This window comes from Panthera pardus, unplaced genomic scaffold, assembly GCF_024362965.1.
Source record: "Panthera pardus isolate Hobbes unplaced genomic scaffold, ASM2436296v1 HiC_scaffold_20, whole genome shotgun sequence".
Classification (NCBI taxonomy): Eukaryota; Metazoa; Chordata; class Mammalia; order Carnivora; family Felidae; genus Panthera; species Panthera pardus.
The window spans coordinates 31149469-31174965 of NW_026526766.1; the positions used below are offsets into that span (position 1 = coordinate 31149469).

At 40.0% G+C, this 25497-nt stretch overlaps 1 protein-coding gene across 1 annotated transcript; it reads left to right on the forward strand.

Annotated features, from left to right (window-relative positions):
• Nucleotides 1-16392: 16392 nt before the first annotated feature.
• On the forward strand, nt 16393-22381 carry LOC109260775 (spermatogenesis-associated protein 31A6-like). The gene is made up of 4 exons (XM_019439223.2): nt 16393-16606; nt 17340-17397; nt 17981-18041; nt 18315-22381. The coding sequence occupies exons 1-4, from the start codon at nt 16424-16426 to the stop codon at nt 22228-22230; spliced, it is 4218 nt and encodes a 1405-aa protein (XP_019294768.2). The 5' UTR covers nt 16393-16423; the 3' UTR covers nt 22231-22381.
• Nucleotides 22382-25497: the final 3116 nt, after the last annotated feature.

Below are 25497 nucleotides of genomic sequence, written 5' to 3' on the forward strand. Positions count from 1 at the left end.
AACTTTATTAATTCCTTTTCTTCTGTCAAATGACAAAATGAAAGTATTCATCCCAAAAGAAAGAATAGGAAGAAATGACAGCCAGGAACTTAATCAATACAGATACGAGCAAGATGTCTAAACCAGAATTTAGAATCATGATAAAGAGAATAGATTAGATAGATAAAGAAAATAGATTAGAATCCTTTTCTGCAGAGATAAAAGCTAGTCAGGATGAAATAAATAATGTTGTCAAGCTGCAATCATGAATGGATGCCACAGCAGCAAGGATGGATGAGGCAGAGCAGTGAATCAGCATTACAGAGGGCTAACTTATGGAGAACAATGAAGGAGAAAAAAGGAGGGAGACTAAAGCTAAACAGCACGTTTTGAGAATTAGAGAACTCAGTGACTCATTAAAAAGGAACAACATCAGAATCATAGGGGTCCCAGAAGATAAAGAGAGAGAAAAAAGGGTAGAAATTACGTAAGCAAATCATAATGGAAAACTTTCCTAACCTGGGTAAAGACACAGACATCAAAATCCAGGAAGCACAGAGGACTCCCATTAGATTCAACAAGTAACCAACCATCAACAAGCATATCATAGTCAAATTCACAAAATAAGCAAGGAAAGAGTCATGAAAGCAACAAGGGAAAAAGAAGTCCTTAACTTACAAGGGAAGACAGATCGGGTTTGCAGCAGACCTATCCACAGAAACTTGGCAGGCCAGAAAGGAGTGGCAGGATGTATTCAGTGTGTTGAATTGGAAAAATATGCAGGCAAGAATTTTGTATCTGCAAGCCTGTCATTCAAAATAGAAGAAGAGATAAAAAGTTTCCCAAACAAAAATTTAAGGAGCTCGTGACTACTAAACCAGCTCTGCAAGAAATTTTAAGGGGGGCTCTCTGAGGGGAGAAAAGACAGGGGCAAAAAAAAAAAAAAGATCAAAAGCAACAAAGACTATAAATGACCAGAGAACACCACCAGAAACTCCAACTCTACAGGCAACATAATGGCAATGAATTCATATTTTTCAATACTCACTCTAAACATCACTGGACTAAATGCTCCAATCAACAGATAGTGTTACAGAATGGATAAGAAAACAAGATCCATCTATATGCTGTTTACAAGAGACACATTTTAGACCTAAAGACACCTTCAGATTGAAAGTAAGGGTATTGAGAACCATCTATCATGTTAATGATGGCCAAAAGAAAGCTGAAGTAGCCATACTTACATCAGACAATCTAGTTTTTAAAATAAAGACTGCAACAAGAGATGAGAAAAATGCATTATATCATAATTAAGGGATATATCCACCAAGAAGTTTTAACAATTGTAAATATTTGTGATCCAAATGTGGAGACGCCTAAATATATAAATTAATTAATCACAAGCATAAAGAAACTCATTGATAATAGTACCTAATAGTAGGGGACTTCAACACCTCATTTACAACAATGGAAAGATCATCTAAACAGAAAATCAACAAGGAAAAATTTTCTTTGAATGACACACTGGACTGGATGGATTTAACACACATATATAGAACATTCCCTCCTAAAGCAGTAGAATATGCTTTTTCTCCAGTGCACATGGAACAATCTTCAGAATAGATCACATACTGGGACATAAATCATCCCTCAACAAGTACAAAAAGATTGAGATCACGCTGTGCATATTTTCAGACCACAACGCTATGAAACTCAAAATCAACCACAAGAAAAAATGTGGAAAGATTTCCACAGAGTTCTTGGAAACTAAAGAACATCCTACTAAAGAATGAATGAGCTAACCAAGAAGTTACAGAGCAAATTTATAAATACATGGAAGCCAATGAAAATGATAATACTGCAACCCAAAACCTCTGGGACACAGCAAAGGTGGTCATAAGAAGGAAGTATATAGCAACCCAGGCCTTTCTAAAGAAGGAAGAAAGGTCTCAGATACACATTCTAACCTTACACCTTAAAGAGTTAGAAAAAGAACAGCAAATAAAACCCAAACCAGCAGAAGATAGGAAATAATAAAGAGTAGAGCAGAAACTAATGCTATCAAAACCAACCAACCAACAGTAGAACAGTAGATCAATGAAACCAGAAGCTGATTCTTTGAAAGAATTAACGAAATTGAGGGGCGCCTGGGTGGCTTGGTCGGTTGAGCGTCCGACTTCGGCTCAGGTCACGATCTCGCGGTCCGTGAGTTCAAGCCCCGCGTCCGGCTCTGTGCTGACAGCTCAGAGCCTGGAGCCTGTTTCAGATTCTGTGTCTCCCTCTCTCTCTGCCCCTCCCCTGTTCATGCTCTGTCTCTCTCTGTCTCAAAAGTAAATAAATGTTAAAAAAAAAATTAAAAAAAAAAAGAATTAACAAAATTGAAAAACCTCTAGCCAGTTTGATCAAAAGGAAAAAAGAAAGGACTCAAATAAGTAAAATCAAGAATGAAAGAGGAGAGATCACAACCAAAACAGCAGAAATACAAACAATAATAAGAAAATATGAGGAATTATTCGCCAATAAAATGGGCAACCTGGAAGAAATGGACAAATTACTATAAACATATAAACTACCAAAACTTAAACAAGAAGAAACAGAAAAGTTGTACAGACCTGGAACCAGGAATGGAATCAAATTAGTAGTCAAAAATCTCCCAAAAAAACAAGAGTCCAGGGCCAGATGGCTTTCCAGGGGAATTCTACCAAACATTTAAGGAAGAATTAACACCTATTCTCTTGAAGCTGTTCCAAAAAATAGAAATTGAAGGAAACTTCCAAACTCATTCTATGAAGTCAGCATTACCTTGATTCCAAAACCAGAAAAGACCCCACTAAAAGGAACTACAGACCAATTTCCCTGATGAACATGGATGCAAAAATCCTCAACAAGATATTAGCCAACTGGATCCAACAATACATTAAAAGAATTATTCACCACGGCCAAGTAGGATTTATACCTGGGATGCAGGGCTAGTTCAATATCCACAAAACAATTAATTTAATGCATCACATCAATAAAAGAAAGGGCAAGAACCACATGATCCTTCCAACAGATGCAGAGAAAGCATTTGACAAAATGCAGCATCCTTTCTTGATAAAAACCCTCAAGAAAGTAAGGATAGAAGGATCATGTCTCAAGACCATAAAAGCCATATATGAAAGACACGATGCCAATATCATCCTCAGTGGGGAAAAATTGAGAGCTTTCCCCCTAAGGTCAGGAACAAGACAGAGATATCCGCTCTCACTCTGTTATTTAACATAGTATTGGAAGTCTTAGCCTCAGCAATCAGACAACACAAAGAAATAAAACGCATCTAAATTGGCCAGGAGGAGGTCAAACTTTCACTCTTCATGGATGACATGATACTCTATATGGAAAACCCAAAAGATTCCACCAAAAAACTGCTAGAACTGATCCTCGAATTCAGCAAAGTCACAGGATATAAAATCAATGCGCAGAAATCAATTGTATGCCTATATACCAATAATGAAGTAACAGAAATCAAGGAATCGATCCCATTTACACTTGCACCAAAAACCATAAAATACCTAGAAATAAACATAACCAAAGAGGTAAAAATCTATACACTGAAAACTGTAGAAAGCTTATGAAAGAAACTGAAGAAGACACAAAAAAATGGAAAAATATCCCATGCTCCTGTATAGCAAAAACAAATATTGTTAAAATGTCAATACTACCCAAAGCAATCTACATATCCAATGCAATACCTATCAGAACAACACCAGCATTCTTCACAGAGCTAGAACAAACAATCCCAAAATTTCTATGGAACCAGAAAAGACCCCGAATAGCCAAAGCGATCTTGAAAAAGAAAACCAAAGCTGGAGGCATCACACTCCCGGACTTCAAGATGTATTATAAAGCTGTAATTATCAAGACAGTATGGTACTGGCACAGAACAGACACTTAGATCAATGGAACAGAATAGGGAACCCCGAAATGGACCCACAAACGTATGGCCAACTAATCTTGGACAAAACAGGAAAGAATATCCAATGGAATAAAGACAGTCTCTTCAGCAAATGGTGCTGATAAAACTGAACAGTGACATGCAGAAAAATGAACCTGTACCACTTTCTTACACCACACACAAACACAAACTCAAAATGAATGACAGACCTAAACGTAAGACAGGAAACCATCAAAATCCTAGAGGAGAAAGCAGGCAAAAACCTCTTTGACCTTGGCCACAGCAACTTCTTACTCAACACGTCTCCAGAGGTGAGGGAAACCAAAGCAAAAATGCACTATTGGGACCTCGTCAAAATAAAAAGCTTCTGCATAGCGAAGGAAATAATCAGCAAAACTAAGAGGCAACTGATGGAATGGGAGAAGACATTTGCAAACGACGTATCAGCTAAAGGGTTAGTATCCAAAATCTATAGAGAGCTTATAAAACTCAACACCCAAAAAACAAATAATCCAGTGAAGAAATGGGCAAAAGACTTGAATAGACACTTCTCCAAAGAAGACACCTGGATGGCCAACCAACACATGAAAAAATGCTCAATATCACTCATCATCAGGGAAATACAAATTGAAACCACAATGAGATACCATCTCACATTAACAACTCAGGCAACAACAGATATTGGCGAGGATGTGGAGAAAGAAGATCGATCTCTTTTGCATCGTTGGTGGGAATGCAAACTGGTGCAGCCACTCTGGAAAACAGTATGGAGGTTCCTCAAAAAATTAAAAATAGAACTACCCTACAATGCAGGAATTACACTACTAGGCATTTATCCAAGGGATACATGTATGCTGTTTCGAAAGGACACATGCACCCCAAAGTTTATAGCAGCTCTATCAACAATAGCCAAAATATGGAAAGAGCCCAAATGTTCATCAATGGATGAATGGATAGAGAAGTGGCATATATATATATATATATATATATGCAATGAAGTATTACTCGGCAATCAAAAAGAATGAAATACATACATACATACATACATACATAATAGGCTAAAGAAATTGTCAGGAAAATTTGTGCTGTGACTTCCTTAGAATGGGCTCATAAATTCTTCCTCCTTCATCTTTACTCTGTCCTATTTATCATATTATTTACCATCATCACCATTATCACCACCCTCACCATAACTGATAGAGAAGATGCAGGGAGAAGCCTAGGCACAATAAAGACAGAGTTACCCCTGCTCTCTAGCTCTGGATCATATACATCCTCCTTTAAAAAGAAACCTTAAAAAAAAAAAAAAAGGTTAGAGTGGGAGAGAGCCAAAGCATTAGAGACTGTTAAAAACTGAGAACAAACTGAGGGTTGATGGGGGGTGGGAAGGAGGGCAGGGTGGGAGGGAGGGCAGGGGGGGTGATGGGTATTGAGGAGGGCACCTTTTGGGATGAGCACTGGGTGTTGTATGGAAACCAATTTGACAGTAAATTTCATAATAAAAAATAATAAATAATAAAAAAATAAAAAGATAAAAATAAATAAAAAGAAGTATGTTTAAATATACACACATATACACATGCATACATTTCCTAACTTTTTAAAAAAAGGCCTAAGAGATATGACAAACCAGGAGCAGTAAGCACTATTAATGTTCAGACCTTGGTTTCTAAGTACAAATCTCCACTAAAATGAACCATAGTCCACTTAAAAAAAAAGATTTATTCAAGGCAGGGAAAGTATGAGATAAGCCTGGAAATCTGGTTTACCAGAAAGTAAGGAAATACTTAAAAATGAGAGACCTATCAAACAGACATGGAAGCCAGCCAAATCTGGGACCGTTGGAATACCAAAATAAATGATGATAGTAATGGATTGCAATCCATGAGGTAAAATAAGAATCTATGCTGTACCCTGCTGTATTATTATAGTTAATAATAATGTATTACATATTGGAAAGTTACTAAGAGAGTGGATTTTAAAACTATCACACACAAAAAGAGAAACTATGAGTTTATATTCACATAAATATGATATAAAAGTATAAAAGAATAAATAAATGGGGGAAAAACAGACAATTTCTTTAAAAGCTGCTAGAAAAAGTGGTATCATTAGTATTAAAGAAGTATTTTTTTAGTGGTAAAGTGACACCATGTCTGCAACTTATTCTCAAGTGACTCAAAACAAAATGCAGAGAGATAGATAATGATAACTAAAGTTGATCAAAATGTAGACAATTGGTAAATCTGGATAAAAATATGTAAGAGATCCTTGTAGTATTGTTGAAAATTTCCTGTAAGTCTGAAATTATATCAAAATGACAAGTAACTAAGAGAAAAAGAAGGAGAAGTAAAAAGAGGAAGAAGAGAAGCATGGCCTAAGACAAACCCAGAGCATGAAAAAAGAAAGAAGCAAAAAGCAAAGAAGGGCACAAAACCTACATATCAAAGGGAAAAGACAAAAGATTTGCAAATACAAGTATTCATGATAAAATGCTCTAAGAAAAAGATGTGGAGAAATGTATTTTTCTTTTGGCAACAAAGAGAGTTCAATTTTTTTAAAACCCTTACAGAATTAGAACGCGAGCAAGAATTTTTTGAGTTAGAGGGCATTTCTGATTGCCTGGCAAGACAGCATCCTTTTCTTATACTCAACCATACAAACAAAAGTATATTCACAAAAGGTTATTAGATAGAGTTCTTGTCTTTAGATGTCTGATACTGTGTTTAGATGTTGGAGATTAAAAACACAAACTAGAAAATATATAATAATATGCAGAACAAGAGTTTGCTAGAGAATACATTTCTTTCCTTAAAGTATACATATTTTTAAAATTCTAACAAAAGTTACAGATGAAGCATTTCTTCAAGGGAGATGTAATATGCTAAGAAACTTGTAGATGTCTTAGATGTGCAGAAAAGCAAAAATCTAACCAAACTTCTGACCTCAAAACCTGAGCCAGAAAAGAAACTAGGATTTATTGAGTCCTTCTTATGTGCCTAGAACTTTGATCCATTTTTTACATATATTATTTTATTTAATCCATAAAGAAATATCTGAAAAATGGTTATTGTCTGCATTTAACAGGTAAGGAAACTGAGCATCATGCTAGCTAAGAAATTTACCCAACTTCAAACAGCAGCTAAATGGTAGGAATCAAACCCAGGTTAGTCTGATTCAAAAACTCACAATGATATAACTGTTTGCTATTTCAAACTAATACTAAATGTAAAATCAAGAAAGTGTGTTAGGGTCAGGGTATGTGCCTGGCATCCTGCAACTCAAAGACCTCTCCAGAGAATAAAACCCCAAAGAAAGACAAAGACCATATGATTTCACTCTGATGTGGAATTTAAAAAATAAAACAGGGGTACCTGGGTGACTCAGTCAGTTGAGTGTCCGACTTTTGACTTTGGCTCAGGGTTGTGGAATCGAGCCCTGTGTCAGGCTCTGCACTGAGCATGGAGCCTGCCTGGGATTCTCTCTCTCTCTCTGACCCTCTACCCCACTCATGTTCACTTGCTCTCTCTCTCTCAAAAAAAAAAAAAAAAAAAAAAAAGGAAAGGAAAGGGAAATAAAACAAACCAGCAAAGGGGGAAAAGATGAAAGAAAGAGGCAAACCAAGAAACAGACTCTTAACTATTGAGAACCAACTGATGGTTACCAAAGGTGGGTAGGTGGGGGGGAATGGGTTAAATAGGTGGTGGGGATTCAGGAGTACACTTGTCATGATGAGGTCCTGGTGTTGTATGCAAGTACTGAATCACTATATTGTACACCTGAAATTAATATTATGTTGTATGTTAACTAACTGGCATTTAAATAAAAACTTAAAAAAAAGTATAAATGGTAAAATATTCTTCAAACCAGATCTTGAAACTAACTACAAATGGTTAAAAACCCAGAAATTGCCCCACAAATAAATGAACAACTAATCTTCAACAAAGCAGGAGACAATATTCAGTGGAAAAGAGTCTCTTTAGCAAATGGGAGAACTGGGACAGTGACATACAGAAAAATGAAAGTAGACTACTTTCTTACACCATACACAAAAATAAATTCAAAATGGATAAAAGACTTAAATGTAAGACATGAAACCATCAAAATCCTAGAGAAGAAAACAGGCAGCAACCTCTTTGACCTAGGCTGCAGCAAATTCTTACTTGGCATGTCTCCAGAGGCAAGGGAGATAAAAGCAAAAATGAACTATTAGGACATCATGATAATAAAAATCTTCTGCACAGTAAAGGAAATAATCAACAAAACTAAAAGGCAACTGACCGAATGGGAGAAGATATTTGCAAATGACATATTGGATAAAGGGTTAGTATACAAAATCTAGGAAGAACTTATCAAATTCAACACCCCAAAAACAATCCAGTGAAGAAATGGGCAGAACACATGAATTGACACTTCTAAAGAAGACATCCAGATGGCAAACAGACACATGAAAAGATGCTCAACATCATTCATCATCAGGAAAATGCAAATCAAAACCACAGTGATATACCACCAATCATATACCAATACAAAACCCCATGATATACCATTTGATTTGAAATGCAAATCAAAACCACAATGAGATACCACCACACACTTGTCAGAATGGCTAAAATAACCAACTCAGGAAAGAACAGATGTTGCCAAGGATACAGAGAAAGGGGACCCCTTTTACACTGTTGGTGAGAAAGAACACTGGTGCAGCCACTCTGGAAACAGTATGGAGGTTCCTCAAAAAATTAAAAGTAGAACTACCCTATGACCCAGCAATTGCACTAGTAGGAATTTATCCAAAGGATACAAAACTGTGATTCGAAGTGGTACATGCATCCCAATGTTATAGTAGTGCTATCAACAATGGCCAAATTATGGAAAGAGCCCAAATGTCCATCAACTGATCAATGGATTAAGAAGATGTGTTACATTATACAATGGAATACTCCTTGGTGATGAAAAAGAATGAAATCTTTCCGTTTGCAACATGAATGAAAGTAGAGGGTATTATGCTAAGTGAAAAAAGTCAGTCAGAGAAAGACATATATGATTTCACTCATGTGTGGAATTTGAGAAACTCAACAGATGAACATGGGGAAAGGAAGGAAAAATAAGATAACGGAGAGGGAGGCAAACCATAAGAGACTCTTAATTAAAGAGAACAAACTGAGGGTTGCTGGAAGGGAGGTGGATGGAGGGATGGGTTAAATGGATGATGGGCATTAAGGAGGACACATTTTGGGATTAGCACTGAGTCTCATATGTAAGAGATTAATCACTGGATTCTACTCTTGAAGCCAAGACTACACTATATGTTAACTAACTTGAATTTAAATTAAACAAACAAACAAACAAATAACTAAAAGCTGCCAGGAAAAATGCCAGAAAAAAGAAAAATTATAAACAAAGTTCATTAAAAATATAGATTCATGGCTAAATAGATAGGTATAGAAGGGTAGACATGCTAAAGTAAGGATATTTCAAAGGCAAAGTGTAAATTGTGGACATATGGGTGTTTTCTGCAAATTCTTTCAACTGTGCTATATGTTTGAAATTTTCCACAATGAAATTTTGGAAAAAGACAAGGGAAGTCTTGACTTTTCAAGTATTTTAAAATAGACATCTAAAGAACCTATGTGTCTGATTTCACTCATATGTGGAACTTAAAAAATAAAACAGATAATCATATGGGAGGTGGGGGAAATAAAGAGAAAGGGAGGCAAACCGTAAAAGACTGTTAATGATAGAGAACTGTGAGTTGATGGAGGGAGGTTGGTGGGGGGATGGGCTAAATGATTGATGGGCGTTAAGGAGGGCACTTGTGAGGAGTACTGGGTGTTGTATGTAAGTGATGAATAGCTGAATTCTACTCCTGAAACCAATATTGCACCGTATGTTAACTAACTAGAATTTAAATAAAAATATGGAAGAAAAATAAACAAACAAATAAATAAGTAAATAACAACAACAAAAAAGAATATTCCTTTCTGGACACAGGAACCAATTTATGGACTCATTTCATTTCCTGATGTTATATGTTTCTTTTTTCTTCTGTGCTAAAAGCCCAATGGGGAGGATGAGGCAGGTGGAAGGGCTGCCTAAGTGGACAGAGATAGATGGAAGAGCTGTTTGAGTCTAGTCATGCTTGGAAGGACATTCTCCAGGTTTGTAGATGAGCTGCCTGTTTGATGGAGAGGCAGGGGTGTGACTGAAGGCAGTCAAGGTTCCACCAGGAAAGAGTTTTCCTAAATTTTAAGAATTTTCAAAAGGATAGCATAATAATGAACAGTTGCTCAGTACAGTGATGTGCATGTGGCAGGTGTTCAATGAAAATGTATCTTTTATTTGGCTTCTAAAGATTGGAATAAGATGCAAGTCAGAGATATCCTTTAAAGCAGGGTTTCTCAGCTTTTATACCATTGATATTTTGGGTTGACTCTGTGCAATCAGACAACAAAATGAAATAAAAGGGATCAAAATTGGCAAAGAAGAATCAAACTTTCACTTTTGGCAGACGACATGATACTCTACATGGAAAATCCAAAAGACTCCACCAAAAGTCTGCTAGAACTGATACATGAATTCTGCAAAGTCACAGGATACAAAATCAATGTACATAAATCAGCTGCATTTTTTTAAAACGTTTTATTTATTTTTGAGAGAGAGGGAGAGACAGAGCATGAACAGGGGAGGGTCCAAGAGAGGGAGACACAGAATCTGAAACAGGCTCCAGGCTCTGAGGTGTCAGCACAGAGCCTGACGCGGGGCTCGAATTCACGGACCGCGAGATCATGACCTGAGCCGAAGTCAGCCGCTTAACCGACTGAGCCACCCAGGCGCCCCTCAGCTGCATTTTTATACACCAATAATGAAGCAACAGATAGAGAAATAAACTTATCCCATTTACAATTGTATGAATAACCATAAAATACCTAGGAATAAACCTAACCAAAAATGTAAAAGATCTGTATGGTGAAAACTATAGAAATCTTATGAAGGAAATCAAAGAAGACACAAAGAAATGGAAAAACATTCCATGCTCATGGATTGGAAGAACAAATATTGTTAAAATGTCAATACTACCCAAAGCAATATACACATTCAATGCAATTCCAATAAAAATTGCACCAGCGTTTTTCTCAAAGCTAGAACAAGCAATACTAAAATTTGTATGGAACCACGAAGGACCCCAAATAGCCAATACTGAAGAAGAAAACGAAAATGGGAGGCATCACAATCCAAGACTTTACCCTCCATTACAAAGTTGTAATCATCAAGACAGTATGGTATTGGCACAAAAATAGACACATAGACCAATGGAATAGAATAGAGACTCCAGAATTGGACCCACAAAAGTATGGCCAACTAATCTTTGACAAAGCAGGAAAGAATATCCAATGGAAAAAAAAACAGTCTCTTTAACACGTGGTGCTGGGAGAACTGGACAGTGACATATAGAAGAATGAAACTAGACCACTTTCTTACATCATACACAAAAATAAACTCAAAATGGATGAAAAACCTGAATGTGAGACAGGAAACCATCAAAACCCTAGAAGAGAAAGCAGGCAACAACCTCTTTGACCTCAGCCATAGCAATTTCTCTTTCTTCACTTTAAATCTACAGGTGTCTTTAGGTCTAAAATGAGTCTCTTGCCAGCAAAATAGAGATGGGTCTTATTATTATTATTTTTTTTATCCATTGTGATACCCTATCTCTTTTGATTAGAACATTTAGTCCATTTACCCTCAGAGTGATTATTGAAAGATGAATTTAGTGACTTTTTTCTTTTTCTTTTTCTCTTCTTTCTTTTTTTTTTTTTTTTTTTTTGCCTGTAGAGTTGGTGTTTCTAGTGTTGTTCTCTGGTCCTTTTTAGTTTTTGTTGCTTTTGGTCTTTTTTGTTTTTGTGTTTTTCTCCACTCAATGAGTCCCCCTTAAAATTTCTTGCAGGGCTAGTTTAGTGGTTATTAACTCCTTTAGTTTTTGTTTGTCTGGGAAACTCTATCTCTCCTTCTATTCTGAAAGACAGACTTTCTGGATAAAGAATTACTGGCTCATATTTTCCCCATTCAGCATGTTGGATATAGCCTGCTACTCATTTCTGACCTGCCACAGTTCTGTGGACAGATCTGCTTGGAACCTGATCTGTCTTCCTTTACAAGTTAAGGACTTTCCCCTCCCTTGCTGCTTTCAGGATTCTTTCCTTCTCTGTGAATTTTGTGAATTTGACTATGACATGCCTTGGTAATGGTAGGCTTTTGTTGAATTTAATGGGAGTTCTCTGTGCTTCTTGGATTTTGATGTCTATGTCCTTCCCCAGATTAGAGAAATATTCAGCAATAATTTGTTTACATAAACCCTTTGCTCCTTTTTCTCTCTCTTCATCTTCTAGGATATCTATGATATGAATGTTATTACATTTTAGTAAGTCACTGAGTTCCTTATGTCTGCCTTTGTCATCCATGACCTTTGTTACCCTCTTGTTTTCAGCTTCATTATTTTCCATAATTTTATCTTCTATATCACTAATTCACTCCTCTGCCTTGTCCATCTTCCCTGTAATGGAACCCTTTCAGGTTTGCACATCAGTTATCACATTTTTAATTTCAGTCTGACTAGATTTTAGTTCTTTTGTCTCTACAGGAAAGAATTCTCTGGTATCCTCTATTCTTTTTTCAAACCCAGCTAGTATCCTTATAATCATTGTTTTAATTCTAGTTCAGATGTCTTACTTATATCTGTATTGATTAAATTCCAGGCTGTGATTTTTACTTCCTGTTCTTTCTTTTGGGTGAATTTCTTCATCTCGTCATTTTGTCCACAAAAGAAAACAAGAAAGAAAGAAAAAAATCAAAACAAACAAACAAACAACCCCCCCCCCCAATAAAACAAAAACAAAGCAAAAAATGAAAGAAAACCCAAATTAGATCCGGGATGTGTTTTGGCCTGCTTCTTAAAAGAACCTAGGTGCAAAAATAAAAATAAAATAAGATAAAATAAAATAAAAATAATCAAACAAAAATTATATATATAAATAAAAAATTTTTTAAAGAACTTAAAAAATAAAATAAAGGAAAAAAATCATAAAAAGATAAAGAATAAAAGTAAATAGGAAGCTAGTTCCTACTTCCCTTAGAACTGAAGCTTTGTAGTACTTTGATCAGTAGACTTGGTGTGGGTGAGTTTTTTGTTCTGGTCTTCTGGGGAGGCCTGCTGTGCTGATTCTTAAGCTAACTTATTTCAGTGGAAGTGTGCCTAAAGGGTGCAGGGGTGTGGGACTTGGTGTAAATGGCTCCAACATCCAGTAAGTGGTGCTTTTTTTCTCCCTGAAGTCTTTCAGTGCTGATGGGTGAGAAGAATATAGTGATGTCCCACTCTTTAGCCCCAGATCTAAAAGATCGTAACTTCCCGTCTTCAGGAAACCTTCAGAGAAGAGCAATCAATCATCCCTCTTTTGTCCCCAATTTCCATTGGAACTGTGCATTTACCCTGCCTGTGTCCATGCTTTTTTATCTCAGGCATGTGCCTGAGTTTCAAAACTCCAAATTTTAGGGACTTCAGAGGTGCAGACCCACTCTGTTCCTCTGGGAGAGGGTCTCACTGTGCTTTTGCCTTGTGAAGAAAGCAGTCGCATGACCGTGCAACAGTTCAGTGTTCATGTCAAATCAGAGTAGAAAGCCAGCACTCTTGCTTGCTGCCCTCAGCCCCAGTCCCTGCTCCTATGCCTGGCAAAGCACAGCATGTTGGCACCACCCTTTCTTCTTGTGACCCTGGGGGATCACAAGCTGTTACTCTGGGATTCTGTCCCACTTTACCACCTGAGCACCTTTAAGCCAGGCACATCCACCCACTGTAGTGGACTACTCCACTGCCATCTTCACCTTCCCAATAATTCCCAATACTCAGTCATACTGAGATGCTTTTAAATATTTTATCATACACATTTTTAGGAAAGGGTTTCTTGGTATACTTAGTCTTCCAATCATCTTACCTTTGTTTCTTCTTTTGCACTATCCCAAGTACTTGAATCTAATGACTCTTATTTATTAAGTTTATTTTTAATTTTTTAAAATTAAGTGGGTGTATAATAATTAATTTTCTTGTGTACTTAAATACCCTTTAATATTGAAAGGAATTAAATTTACTTAGGTTTAAACTATAATTAAACTATAAAATTAATTAAGTTTATAGTTGCAAAGTGATTTACACTCCTTTTTTTATAACATCCTGTTAAAATGATAAAAAGTCAGATCATTCTTTAAAGAAAATGTGATTTTGATTGATATAAGCCTTTTCAACAGCAATGTTGGAGACAAGGATGGAATTTAAAGAATTGAAAGGAAAGAAATTTTAAGCTTTGAATTATATGCAGCCAAGATCTTTTAAATATGAGGGCAGAGAAAAAGATGTTATCAGAAAATAAGGCCAGGGTGCCTGGGTGGCTCAGTTGGTTGAGCTTCGGACTTTGCCTCAGGTCATGATCTCGCTGTTTGTGGGTTTGAGCCCCTCATTGGCCTTGCTGCTTTCAGCAGGGAGCCTTCTTTGGATCCTCTGTCCCCATTCTCTCTGCCCCTCCCACTGATGCTGTTTCTATCAAAAATAAACATTTAAAAAAAGAAAAAAAGGAAAGCTTTATTTTACATAAGTCTGTTGGAAAATATTCTTAGAGGAAATTCTCAAGGAGGATGAAAAATAAGTGTAGGAACATGCAGGTGTGTGGACATAAGGGTTGATGTTAGTGATGTTTACTGTATCATAAAAAATACATGAAATTGTGGCATATACAGAATAACCCAGAAGCGAAACTCCAGTAATATCCTCATGAAATAAGGGCTGTCATGACAGAGAAAGCAAAATCAGAGGAGGCAAGAGTACTCTTTGGTGTGCTGAGATAATATGAGTATTGACACATGTAAGAAACTGAAAAGGAAATTAATATAATTAATGTTATAAAACCATTAGGATTTTAAAAACTTCCAAATTTTGAACAAAAAGAACATTTGATCTATAAAGTGGGAGATGCAAAAAGAGAAGAAAAAAGAAACAATAAAGAAAATATGGAAAATAATCAAAATAATATGGCAGAAATAAATCATAAAGAAAACAGCAATTAATTTAATCAAGCTAAAATTATCAGATAAGATTTTAAATATCAAAAAACCCATCAAACAAAGCATATTGAAAATAAAGTAATAAAGAAAATATAGAAGGCAAATATGAATACAAAGAAGACCTAAGTCTAAATTTTGATAAAATTTTAATTTGAGGTGAGATTATTATAAAGGAGTATGAATAAACTAACCCATTCCTGACTTCTGAGTGTAGCATATGTGCACTTGTCTGAATGTATGTGTCCTCTCACCCAAATCCATATATTCAAATTCTAACTCCTAAAGAAAAAGGAGATGAGATAATTGGAACATGTTTATGAGCCCTTGTGGAGAGGATTTGTGCCCTACAAAAAAGTCTCCAGATAGATTCCTAGCCCCTTCCCACCATATGAGGACACAGTGAAAAAGTGCTATTAACCAGGAAGAGGCACTTCACCAGAATGTGACCATACTGGCACCTTGATCTTGGACTTAGACTCCAGAATTGTGAGAAATACATTTCTGTTGTTTGATCCACCCTGTTCTGTGGTATTTTGTTATAGAAGCCCTAATGAACTAAAACAACATGTTTTAAAACTTGTGTGGAAAATTTAAAAAATAAAAATAAAACACAAATAAAATAAAATACAAAATCAGGTCAAGACAACATATGAAAAAATGTTTTCAGTAGGAAAGTGTGGATTCTTGGACTTGGAAATACTGGATTGGTTTGTGAAAGGATAAGTGTGTGTATGTGTCTGTGAATGTGTGTATGTATCCACATGTCCCAAAAGTCTTTGTAGTAAAGTTTAAAGCTTTACTAACTTTAGAATTATAAATGTTACAAACTTAGAAAGTAACTTTCATACTTTAATTTATGAATTTTGAATAATTATCTTATTTTTTGTGTATATGTCCTTTTGAAAATGAGACAAAGCAAACACTAAAATTCATAAAACTAACTGCAAAAGAAATTTAAATTATGTGCTTGGGTTTATACAAGACAAGAACATTATATGGGAAACTAGAAGACAGAGAAAATTCCAAAAGAAAATTTCCCTGGGAAATAGCCAAAATTCTAGGGTCAACTTCAGATTTTCAAGGGTTGTAAAATTGGTGGGCCCTGAGTCAAGACCCCTAATGGACAAAGGGACCAGGTAATATCTGAGTTCTAGATGGAATGAATAGAAAATTGGCTAAGGTCTCTCTGACATGACAGTAGAGTTGGAAGGTGGAATCTAGAAGGCTCAGGAAAGTGCAGGGATCTGTGGGACTGAATGATGGGGGAGGGGTGGTGCTCTAGCCAGCTCCCCCATTCTCAGGAACCCTTTGTGACAAGGCTTTAGCTCTGTGATGCAGGCCTAGAGCTCTGTCCCCAAGTGAACTACCAGTGCTCAGTTGCCTGAGGACAACAGATTTCCAAAGATGGAGAATTTCTTTTCTCTGAGAAGCACTGGTACCTCCTGGCTGAGCTCTGGTCCCACCTCCTGGGTGATTGATGCCATCTTTGCCTTCCTGTGTGGACTGGGGCTCTTCCTTCTGTTACTCCCTTGTTTTCAGAGTAATCCATCCTTATCACCAGCTAAGAAATATAGAAATATCAGGAAGGTAAGGAAACTTTAGCTAAACCCCAACAGGGATTATCTCTTTTTTTTTCCTTATTCTTATATCCACTTTTCTAAATCATCTAGAGAGTCTTGTGAGATGGGAAATCTCAGAAAAGAATAGAACATCATCCTTCTAGGGACTAGCTAGGCCAGGCAAAGCTTAGAGTGGGCACAAGGGTTTCTATCCCAAGATCTCCAGACCCTAGGTCTCCTGGGCAAAGTCCCAGATTCAGTGACCAGTGAGTGAGGACTGTATACTGAGTTCATTGTCTGCAGAAGAACAGACTCCTAAACATTGTTTTACCAGCCACTTTCCCCTTCCTGTGGCAGGTGTCTCAGGTGAGCTCTTCCTCTGTGTTGGGCTGATCTGAAGGCAGTGCTGAACCTGAGAGCCTCTAAAGGGCTAGAGTGGGGGTCTGAACTCTGGAAACAGAGTCTTATCCAGTGGAGCATAGAAGGACCTGTATGTGTGTGTGTGTGTGTGCATTTCTTGAGTAGAGGAATAGTGATGAAAGAAATTCATAGTGATCTCACATAGAAAATCCATGTTTACATTTTTCAAAGAAGAAAAACTAAAAATATTTTATTCATTTTAAAGATGAATAAAAGAAAAGAAAGCCACAGAGCTCCATTATATGTAGAAATGTAGAAAGTCATATTATGAACACTGAGCATCTGTGAATCATCTAGAGAGAAGAGATAATTGAGTCCCAGCCCCTCATCTTTTCTCATAGCATCAAGTGGAGCTGAGGAGGAGGAGCAAGAGTAAGAAAAAAAGTGGAGCTTTAAAAGGTAAGCTTATGCCATTTAGCCCTACATGTGCCAAGTTATTCTCCATCTCTCTTGCTCCTGAGGGTCTAATTCCATGGTCTCCAAGGATGCCAGGGGCAGAGACCATCCTTCAGGAAAAAGAGCCCTCAGAGAGGCTCTTGGTAAGGAGATCAGCTACTGTATATTTCCCAGATTCCATGCTTGGTAGGAAGTTGATAGAGGCTGAAATGGGTGTCAGCTGGCAGAGGTGTGTGGGCGGTAGTAGACCATTAATGCCTAGATCAAGAGGTGGAACCTCTGGGTTGATAAGTGGTTTAACTTCACTCAGATTCTTTTGTGAGGTGACCCCTGTCCTTTCTCCCCAACAAGGCAGTTGTGAGGGCTCTGGGGGGTAATGTAAGTGACAAAGTACTCCCCATAATAAACCTGGCCATCACTGTGAGGGATCATGTGGCTTTGAACAGTGATGCTTGGGCTCCATAGTCTAATCTCCCAACAGTCTCCCCCTAAAAGCTTAGCCTAAAAGCTCCCCCCTGCACTCAGCCTCCCCTAAAACACTTAGGGCCCTACTTTCACTACTGTAACCCAGCCTCCTTATTTCCAGCTTGCAGAAATTGCCTGAAAGAACTGGAGGGAGCTCGCAGTCTGATTTCACTTCTGCAAAGGTAAAGAATTTTTCCCCTTTTCCCCCTTTTCCTTGGTCCTCCTTTGTCCCAGAGTTTATGATTTGACCCCTGGTCCATAGGGAACCCTGGGAGGGGGAGCCACAGAAACAAAGTATGGATAAAGCTCTGGGGTAAGGAATAGCAGGAGCAATGTGAAATCAGTATGGAGACTGTGGAGGGCTGTAGGTTGCAGGTGTTATCCCTGCCCAGCCTGCCCTGCCCTCCTTGCCCTGTCAGCTTCTAGCTGCAGCTTGTGCCTCCTGTCTCCTGCAGCTGCCTGGGGAGGCTCCCTGACAAGGGTGGCTTTCATCAACTCTTATGTCAAGACATCCCTGGTGAGGTGTGCAAAGCAGTGCCTGCTGGAGCCCACCAGCCATGCAGGGAGCCTATGGATGATGCTGCTCCCACCATGTTCCTGTTGGCTACCCCAGTTCCTCTGACTCAGCGCCCTCTACTTCTTGGCTCAATGACCTCTTCAGTTTCTGTTCATTCCCACTCATCTCTGAGTGCCTCTTCACCACCAGAGCCTTTCCTTCCCCTCAACAGCCTTTTGCCCCAGCCACTTGCTCTTTCCCCTCTGCCTCCATGTCCCCTTAATTCAGAGGCCTGCCCTCCACCTCTGAGAGCCTCCTCTGCCCCACAACCTCCAGACTCTATTCTGACTCTTCCTCAATGTGACTCCTTGGCATTCCCACCGAGCACCATTCCACAGAGGTCATCTCACACCCCTTGGTCAGCTTCTGCTGTTCCAGCCATCTCAGGCCTTGGCCACTCAAGTTGTCCCATTTCAGCCTTGTCATGGTGGCACACTGCTGCCAAAGCCATGTGCCTCTCAACCTCATCAAATTATGAGTCTCAGCAAGAACACCTTTCCCACCACTCACCAGAGGCCTCATTCTGGGGAAACCCCACCAACAGACAGGTAGGAGTTGCTAGCCCCTCTTTGCTGAGCTCAGATAATCAGAAGCTCCTGGAAATACAAGTCACAAAGAGAGTCAAGGTCAAGATTTGGAAAGAAAAAGAAAAAGATGAATCATATCCAAAACAAATGAGCCCAGACTACCACCTGAATTCTTTGGGGAATATGTTGAAGTCACTGAGTCCTGAACAGAACACAAGCCTACAACACTTCTGGAGTACAAAAGGAAAACCAGAGCAGCTGCCTTGTCATCAGAAGCTCTCATATCCTAAGGTCTTGGGACACCATCTACAGCAGAAATATAACCAACTTTTCTGGGGTCTCCCCTCTCTACACAGCGAATCTCTGGTGGCTACTGCCTGGATCTCTGAGGGCTCTTCAGTGCCACAGTCTTCCTCTTTCTTATTCAATGGAATCTCAAGTGCCTGCCCAACTCAAATGCAGGGTAAACTATCTCCACTGCTTTCTCAGTCCCAGCCCCCATCCCAACTGGAGTTCCAATCTCAACCCTTGGTTTCATCTGTACCTCAATTTCAACCACCGTCTCTGGCTCAGATCCTGACCCAGGATCATCGCCAATCCTCTCTTCCAATCCTATCACCTTCGCCACCTCAGATTGAGGCCTGTGAAGTATCTTGCCCTATAGCCCAGGATAAGTCACAATTTCTCATCCCACCTGAGATTCAACATCCAGAATGGCCTTTGTTGCAGAAGCAACTAGAAAGTGGGTGGGCTTTATCCTCTGTAATCAAAAGATCTCAAGAAGTCTTTAGTGTCTTCACTTCCAATCTTCCTGAGGACAGTTGGGCAGTCTCCCTCCTTCCTGAGAACTTTCCAATCAGTGCTGAACTCCGTAAGCAACTGGAGCAACACCTACAAAAGTGGCTTATTGAACACCGGTGGGAGCTGCCCCGTAAGATCCAAGAGTCTCTGGAACTAAGGCAGCTTCAGGGTGAATTACCAGGGAGATGTCAGGCAAAGGGCAAGCGTGGACCCTCACGTCCCTCTGCATGTGCAGGTAAAAGCAACAAGGATACACAGAAAGTGGAGTTCCAGCTAAGCCAGAGCATGGGCAAGGGCCTGGGGTATATTTTGGGGAAGGTCCCAAAAGATCTCTCCAGGGACTCAGAAAGCTCCCTAATGGGGTTTCAGGAAGTAAGCTCTGAAGAGTCAGAATGTGACTTGGGGTTGTCAATGAGTGACTCAGGGAGCGATTTGCTAAAGAGCTTAGATAAGAATCTAGAAAACATCCTGAAAGACCATTTGGGTAGGAAGTTGGGGAAGATCAGTGGGAGTTTGATCCCTGTGAGTGTGCACAAATCCTGGCTTGCAGTCAACCATGCTTTTCTGAAGTCCAACACTCACAAGGAAATCAGAAACCTAGGAATCTTGAAGTGTTGGGGACCATATGTGAACACCTCCCACAGGGTTTCCTTCCTCAATCCAGACATTCAAGAAGTGCTGGAAGCACATATTATAAGGTTTTGGGTGAGGCACAGGTGGGGTCTACCCCTCAAGGCTCTTAAGCCCATAAAGCTATTTAAGTTGAAAAAGGTTCAACCTTTGCCCATTCTGCAGTTTGCCTTTAACCCCTCAGCCACCTGTGTGTCTGAAACTGCCTCAATAATCAAATTTGCTGAATACCTGAGAAGAAGACCTTCTCAGGCATGTCTGGGAAAGAAAGTTGTAGCAGAAGAATCAGGTCTCACCCTGGAGAGGCCTCTCCTTGCCCCTTCACCTATGTATGGGGAAATCCAGAGGGCCCTGATAAGGACCCCATCTGATGACAACCAGGGGTCCTCAAAGGCCTCTCTGACTGGACAGGATAGCAGGCCACCTTCTCAGTCCTTCACACTCAACCTCATGGGCAGAACTCCGCAGAGTGATTCTGCAGAATGGGCTGAGAAGAGCAGCCTAGAGCTGAGTCCCAGTTCAGCAATGGCTGGGAATGAGCCAAGAGAGGAGAGTGAGGATTGGGCCTCACAAGACCCCTGCCATAGGGTAGCAATGCTGAAGATGAACTTAGGACCCCAATATCTTAGGTCTGAAAAGGCTAGGGAGGCAGGGGAGGCCAAGCCTCCTACTCTTCAGCCAAGACCCATCTTGGGAACCAATGTGCTCACAAAACCCCAAACCATAAATGCACATATGGGGGGTTTAGATACCAGTAAAAAACTTTCTAGAATGTCTGCTATCCAAGATCCTGGAGAGTCATGCCTTAACACAGAGGTTAGTGAATTTGAGTCCAAATTGAAGATAAAGCCAGAGAGCCAGTCTCAAGACTGTCCTACACACGTGATCTTTGCTGTAGACAACTTGGCTTCTCAGGCACCTCAGTGTTATCCCCAGACAGTGCCTACTGGAGACAAGATAGCTTCCCAGATGCTGTATGGCTTAATGGCAAACCAAAAGAGCTGCTTAAGGCAGCAAGATCCCATGAACTCTGGACTTCAGGACTCACGGAAGAGCCAGAGCAAGATGACTGCCTCTACTTATAAGAGAGAGGACTGTAGGAGGCCCAACTCAGGAAAGAATAAAGAACGGTTTGAAGAATTGAGGACCTCTCAAGCTGAAAGTATGAGTCACCTTTCCTCAGTCAGAGGAATAGTAGACTCTGTTAGGAACAGATGCATACAGTTCCTGCCAGAGAAGAAACAAGGTCCTCCAGAAAACCTTTTCAGAAAAAGGATGAGGCACTTTTTTCAATGGATTTTCCCCAATAGAAAAGTCAAAGGTCAGAACACTATGCAAAAATGTAAGCCAATAATAGCCTCTGCCGAGAGCCAAGGACCAGTCAAAAGCAGATCAATTATGGCTAATGAGACTTCTGAGGCTCAGGCACTCATGACAGCTGTTGGACAAATTCTAGAGGAGAAAATGGCAATCCACCATGGACTTCATGGCACAAAGTTAAATGAGCACAAACAGGAACTCCAAGCACCAGTATGTGGGTGTTTCTGCTACCACAGGGTTCCCTTCTACCCAGAGCATGGGAGAATGAGTTATACAGCCCACAATCACCAAGACACCTCCAATGGTCAGAGTAGCTCTTTCAAGGAAAGGCAGGTTAAACACCGACAGTCCTTGAAAAGTGTAAGATTCGAGGATGAGCAACTGGACCCAAGGCACCTCCCATCCCTGCCTCCCAAGAAGACTTTGTCTCCAGTCAGTCCCTGCCAGTATAGGCCAAGGATGCCAGGTGCCCCAGGCTACCATCAACACTGTCCACGGCACTGTCTTCTTCAGGCCTCCCTGTTTGGTCGATCATAAAATACTTCTTTAGCCTTTCCTAGTAGGAAAATATGTCTTCAAGAAAAAAATTAGTCCATGTAAAGAAAGTGTTTTTTTTCTCATTAGCACATCCAAATACCTAATATTCCCCAATATATATGTTTTCCCCCCAAAAGAGGGTAGTATGGTTGCTTTTGTCTGTGCTGTGCTCAGTATGTACTTTGGCTTCTAGAAGGGAGGAGAATGGAGGGATTTTGGCCTTGGGCATTGTAGGCTTGCTCTTTATCCTTTCATTATACATTGTTTTCATGATACTGTCATTATGCAAACAAAAACTACCCTAAAAATATGAGAAATACCTATGAAGACCTTACCCAAGATCTGGCTTAACTTGCCTTTCTCTTGCTTCCACTCTACTTTGAAATTTATACAGCTATAGGGGATAGGTTTCCAGACATCATGGGGCTGGACTCAGGGTCCCACTCAGGCTCCAGGAAGTATCAGAACCAAGTGGATTGAAATTTGGTAGAGGGTACTAGGCCTAAAGTTCAGAAGCAGGAGAAATCCTTTTCCTGGATCTCTTGGTGAAGAATAGAGGGCACTTGCTCTTGAGAGCCCCTTCTCTCTCTTGTGAAGAGCTGAGGTTGAGTTAGGCCCTGTGAACCCCTCTGAGCTTAGCTTTAATGTCACCCTCTTCCACCTCTGCCTTTCCTGTACTTCCAGTGATGAGGATGGCACTTCCAGCTCTGAGTATGTGTAAGTGAGAGAACATCAGGGAAGTTGCTAAGGGCTATGTTCACCTTTACCCCAAATGAATATTCAAGGGTCACCTGCTTTCCCTCTATGTTAACCCCAGAGAAGGAGTTCTGGATTAATGAAACAAGATTGAGTGTATCTGTATGTAGTAACTATGTGACGGTTGAATACTATGAACTTAGAATGGGATGTGGGAGACAAGTTGAAAAGTTTGGATCCAAAGAAAAAGGCAAAGTGGCACATGGTGCCTATAAATTTGCAGTGAATGAAGAGCCTCTGATATCCCACCACCATCTACAGGCCTGGAGGAAAGAAAAAGTTAAGGGCTCAGTGGCTCATCATACCCCATCATGGTCTCCACCCCACTCCAGCTCTAAGATCACAGACATAGAGAAGCCACTTTTATATCCAGAACAGATGGTCAAATTTGTAGATGTAAAGCAAATGAGGGAAGGTTAATCTCCTAATAATATATTTAATACACTTACACATTATCACCTCTTGAATTCAAGAATTCAGGTGGAAAAGCCAGGATTAGGGAGCTTCAGATGTAACTCCCAGTCTGGTGACCTTTATTTAAACACAGGGCTGTAGAACTCCTCCTCAAGGAGTGGTGGGGAGTTAAAAGGCCCAGAGACTGGCCTGCAATCATGTAGTAAGTCTCGTCTGGCTCCCAGTCCTTGCATACTCCAGAGTCCAGCAGATGAGGCCATCAGACAGGATTTGTGAAATGGGAGTTGGGGAGAGCATGGAAATGACCTGTTCAAAATGGGGAGGTATAGCTCAGGAGTGGTCCACTGCTCTCTCCACTTCTAGCACAGCTTTCCCCCTCCCCTGGCCTCTATCCATATGAGAAAGCAAGAAGATGAGCAATTTCTCTAGCGTTAGTCTGTGCTTTGTGCACAGTAGGCACAGCTGCAGAGGGCATCATTCCCATGGTAGAGAGTTGCTCCAGGAGATGCCCTTGATCCAGAGGATAACAGGAATGGGCCCTGTCCCCCATGCCTGTCAGGATGCCCAACATGTGGGACCTGGGGTGGAGGGGCAGAGTGGGTTTAAGCCTGCTTGTGTCACTGGTTTCTCCCTGGAGCCAGGTCTTGCCTCTGGGACCCAATTCCTGAGTCAGCCTCCAGAGTGGGTCCAGCAATGTAAGTGGAGCCAAGACCTGTGGAAAGGGATTGGGACCCAGCACAGACAGCACCTTGGGGCCCTTGGGAGCTTAGGAGAGGGTGGGACAGAGCAAGGGGCCCTGAGCCTGGTTGCTATTAAGTCTTCAAAGGGCACTGAGAGTTGAGTTCTGGGACAGGAGTAGGGGCTAGATGTGGACCACATAGCCCCTGCCAGAAGTGCTGCAGATGGGGATGCTGAAGGAACAGAAAAGAAACAAACAACAACACAACCCCTCCCCCACCCCCACCCCTCAAACACAAAGAAGCAAGTGCCTTCACCCTTCTGTTGCTCAGATTTCCATAAGGTGTGGCAAGGCCAGAAATGGAGACACCCACACAGAGACACTTCATGCAGAGACAACACAGAGACACTTCCCAGCAAAGAGAACACACAGAACTTACAGAGACAACTCTCAACAGAGACCTCTCTCACACAGACAACTTCCATGGTGACTAGAATATTGCCTTACAGAGACCTCACACTGAGACCTCGTATAGGGACTTCATGTTGCCCCACAGATTCTCAGACAGAAACCTAGTACAGATTTCAGAGATTTTCCAGAGACCTAACAGCAAACCTATCAAGACTTCCCAATGGTACCTTCCATACAGACCTCACGCAGAGACCTCACCCAGAAACAACACTCAGAGACATCACATGGCCTCAAAAAGACCTCACATAGAAACCTCACACAAAGACTTCATCTACAGACAGTGCACAGAAGTCTTTCACTGCCTCACAGACATTTCACATTGAGACCTTACACAGATACCCCATAGAGACTCAACACAAAGACCTCACAGAGACCTCGCATCCATTTTTCAAGATCCCAAACAGACAAATATTGACAAGTCCTTGGTAAATATGAAACTAGCATACTAGCAGCGTTATGCCCCTATTGCAATTCTCAAAACACTCAGGCATTGTCAGCATTGTGCTAAATGGGGGTCTCTGCTTGGGGAAATGCTTGGGAATTTTTTCTTTTGTAATGTTATTGACTCTGAACAAAAGAATTACTGATTCTACGTGTAGATTTGCAAAATGAATTTCCACAGGTGCCCATTAACTTGAGAATCACAATTTTTAAACACAACTAAAACAGTCTCCAATGAGAGAAAATATCTTATTTGTCCAGGTTTAGTTATTATCCAGCCAAATGGTGTCACTGTTGCATATTTTTTTTTATTCTCTTGGGGACAAGACCTGAACTGCAAATGGCTTACTTATTTACTTTGAAAACATAATAAAGACCTGCAACAAATGGACTCTAGAAATGAAATAAACCAGAAAAGAAGTGTCTGGATTTATACTTGTCTTGCAGAGGTCTATGTAATTAGCACATTATTTTGCACCTAACAGTTTGCATCAGGCTTGTGGGTT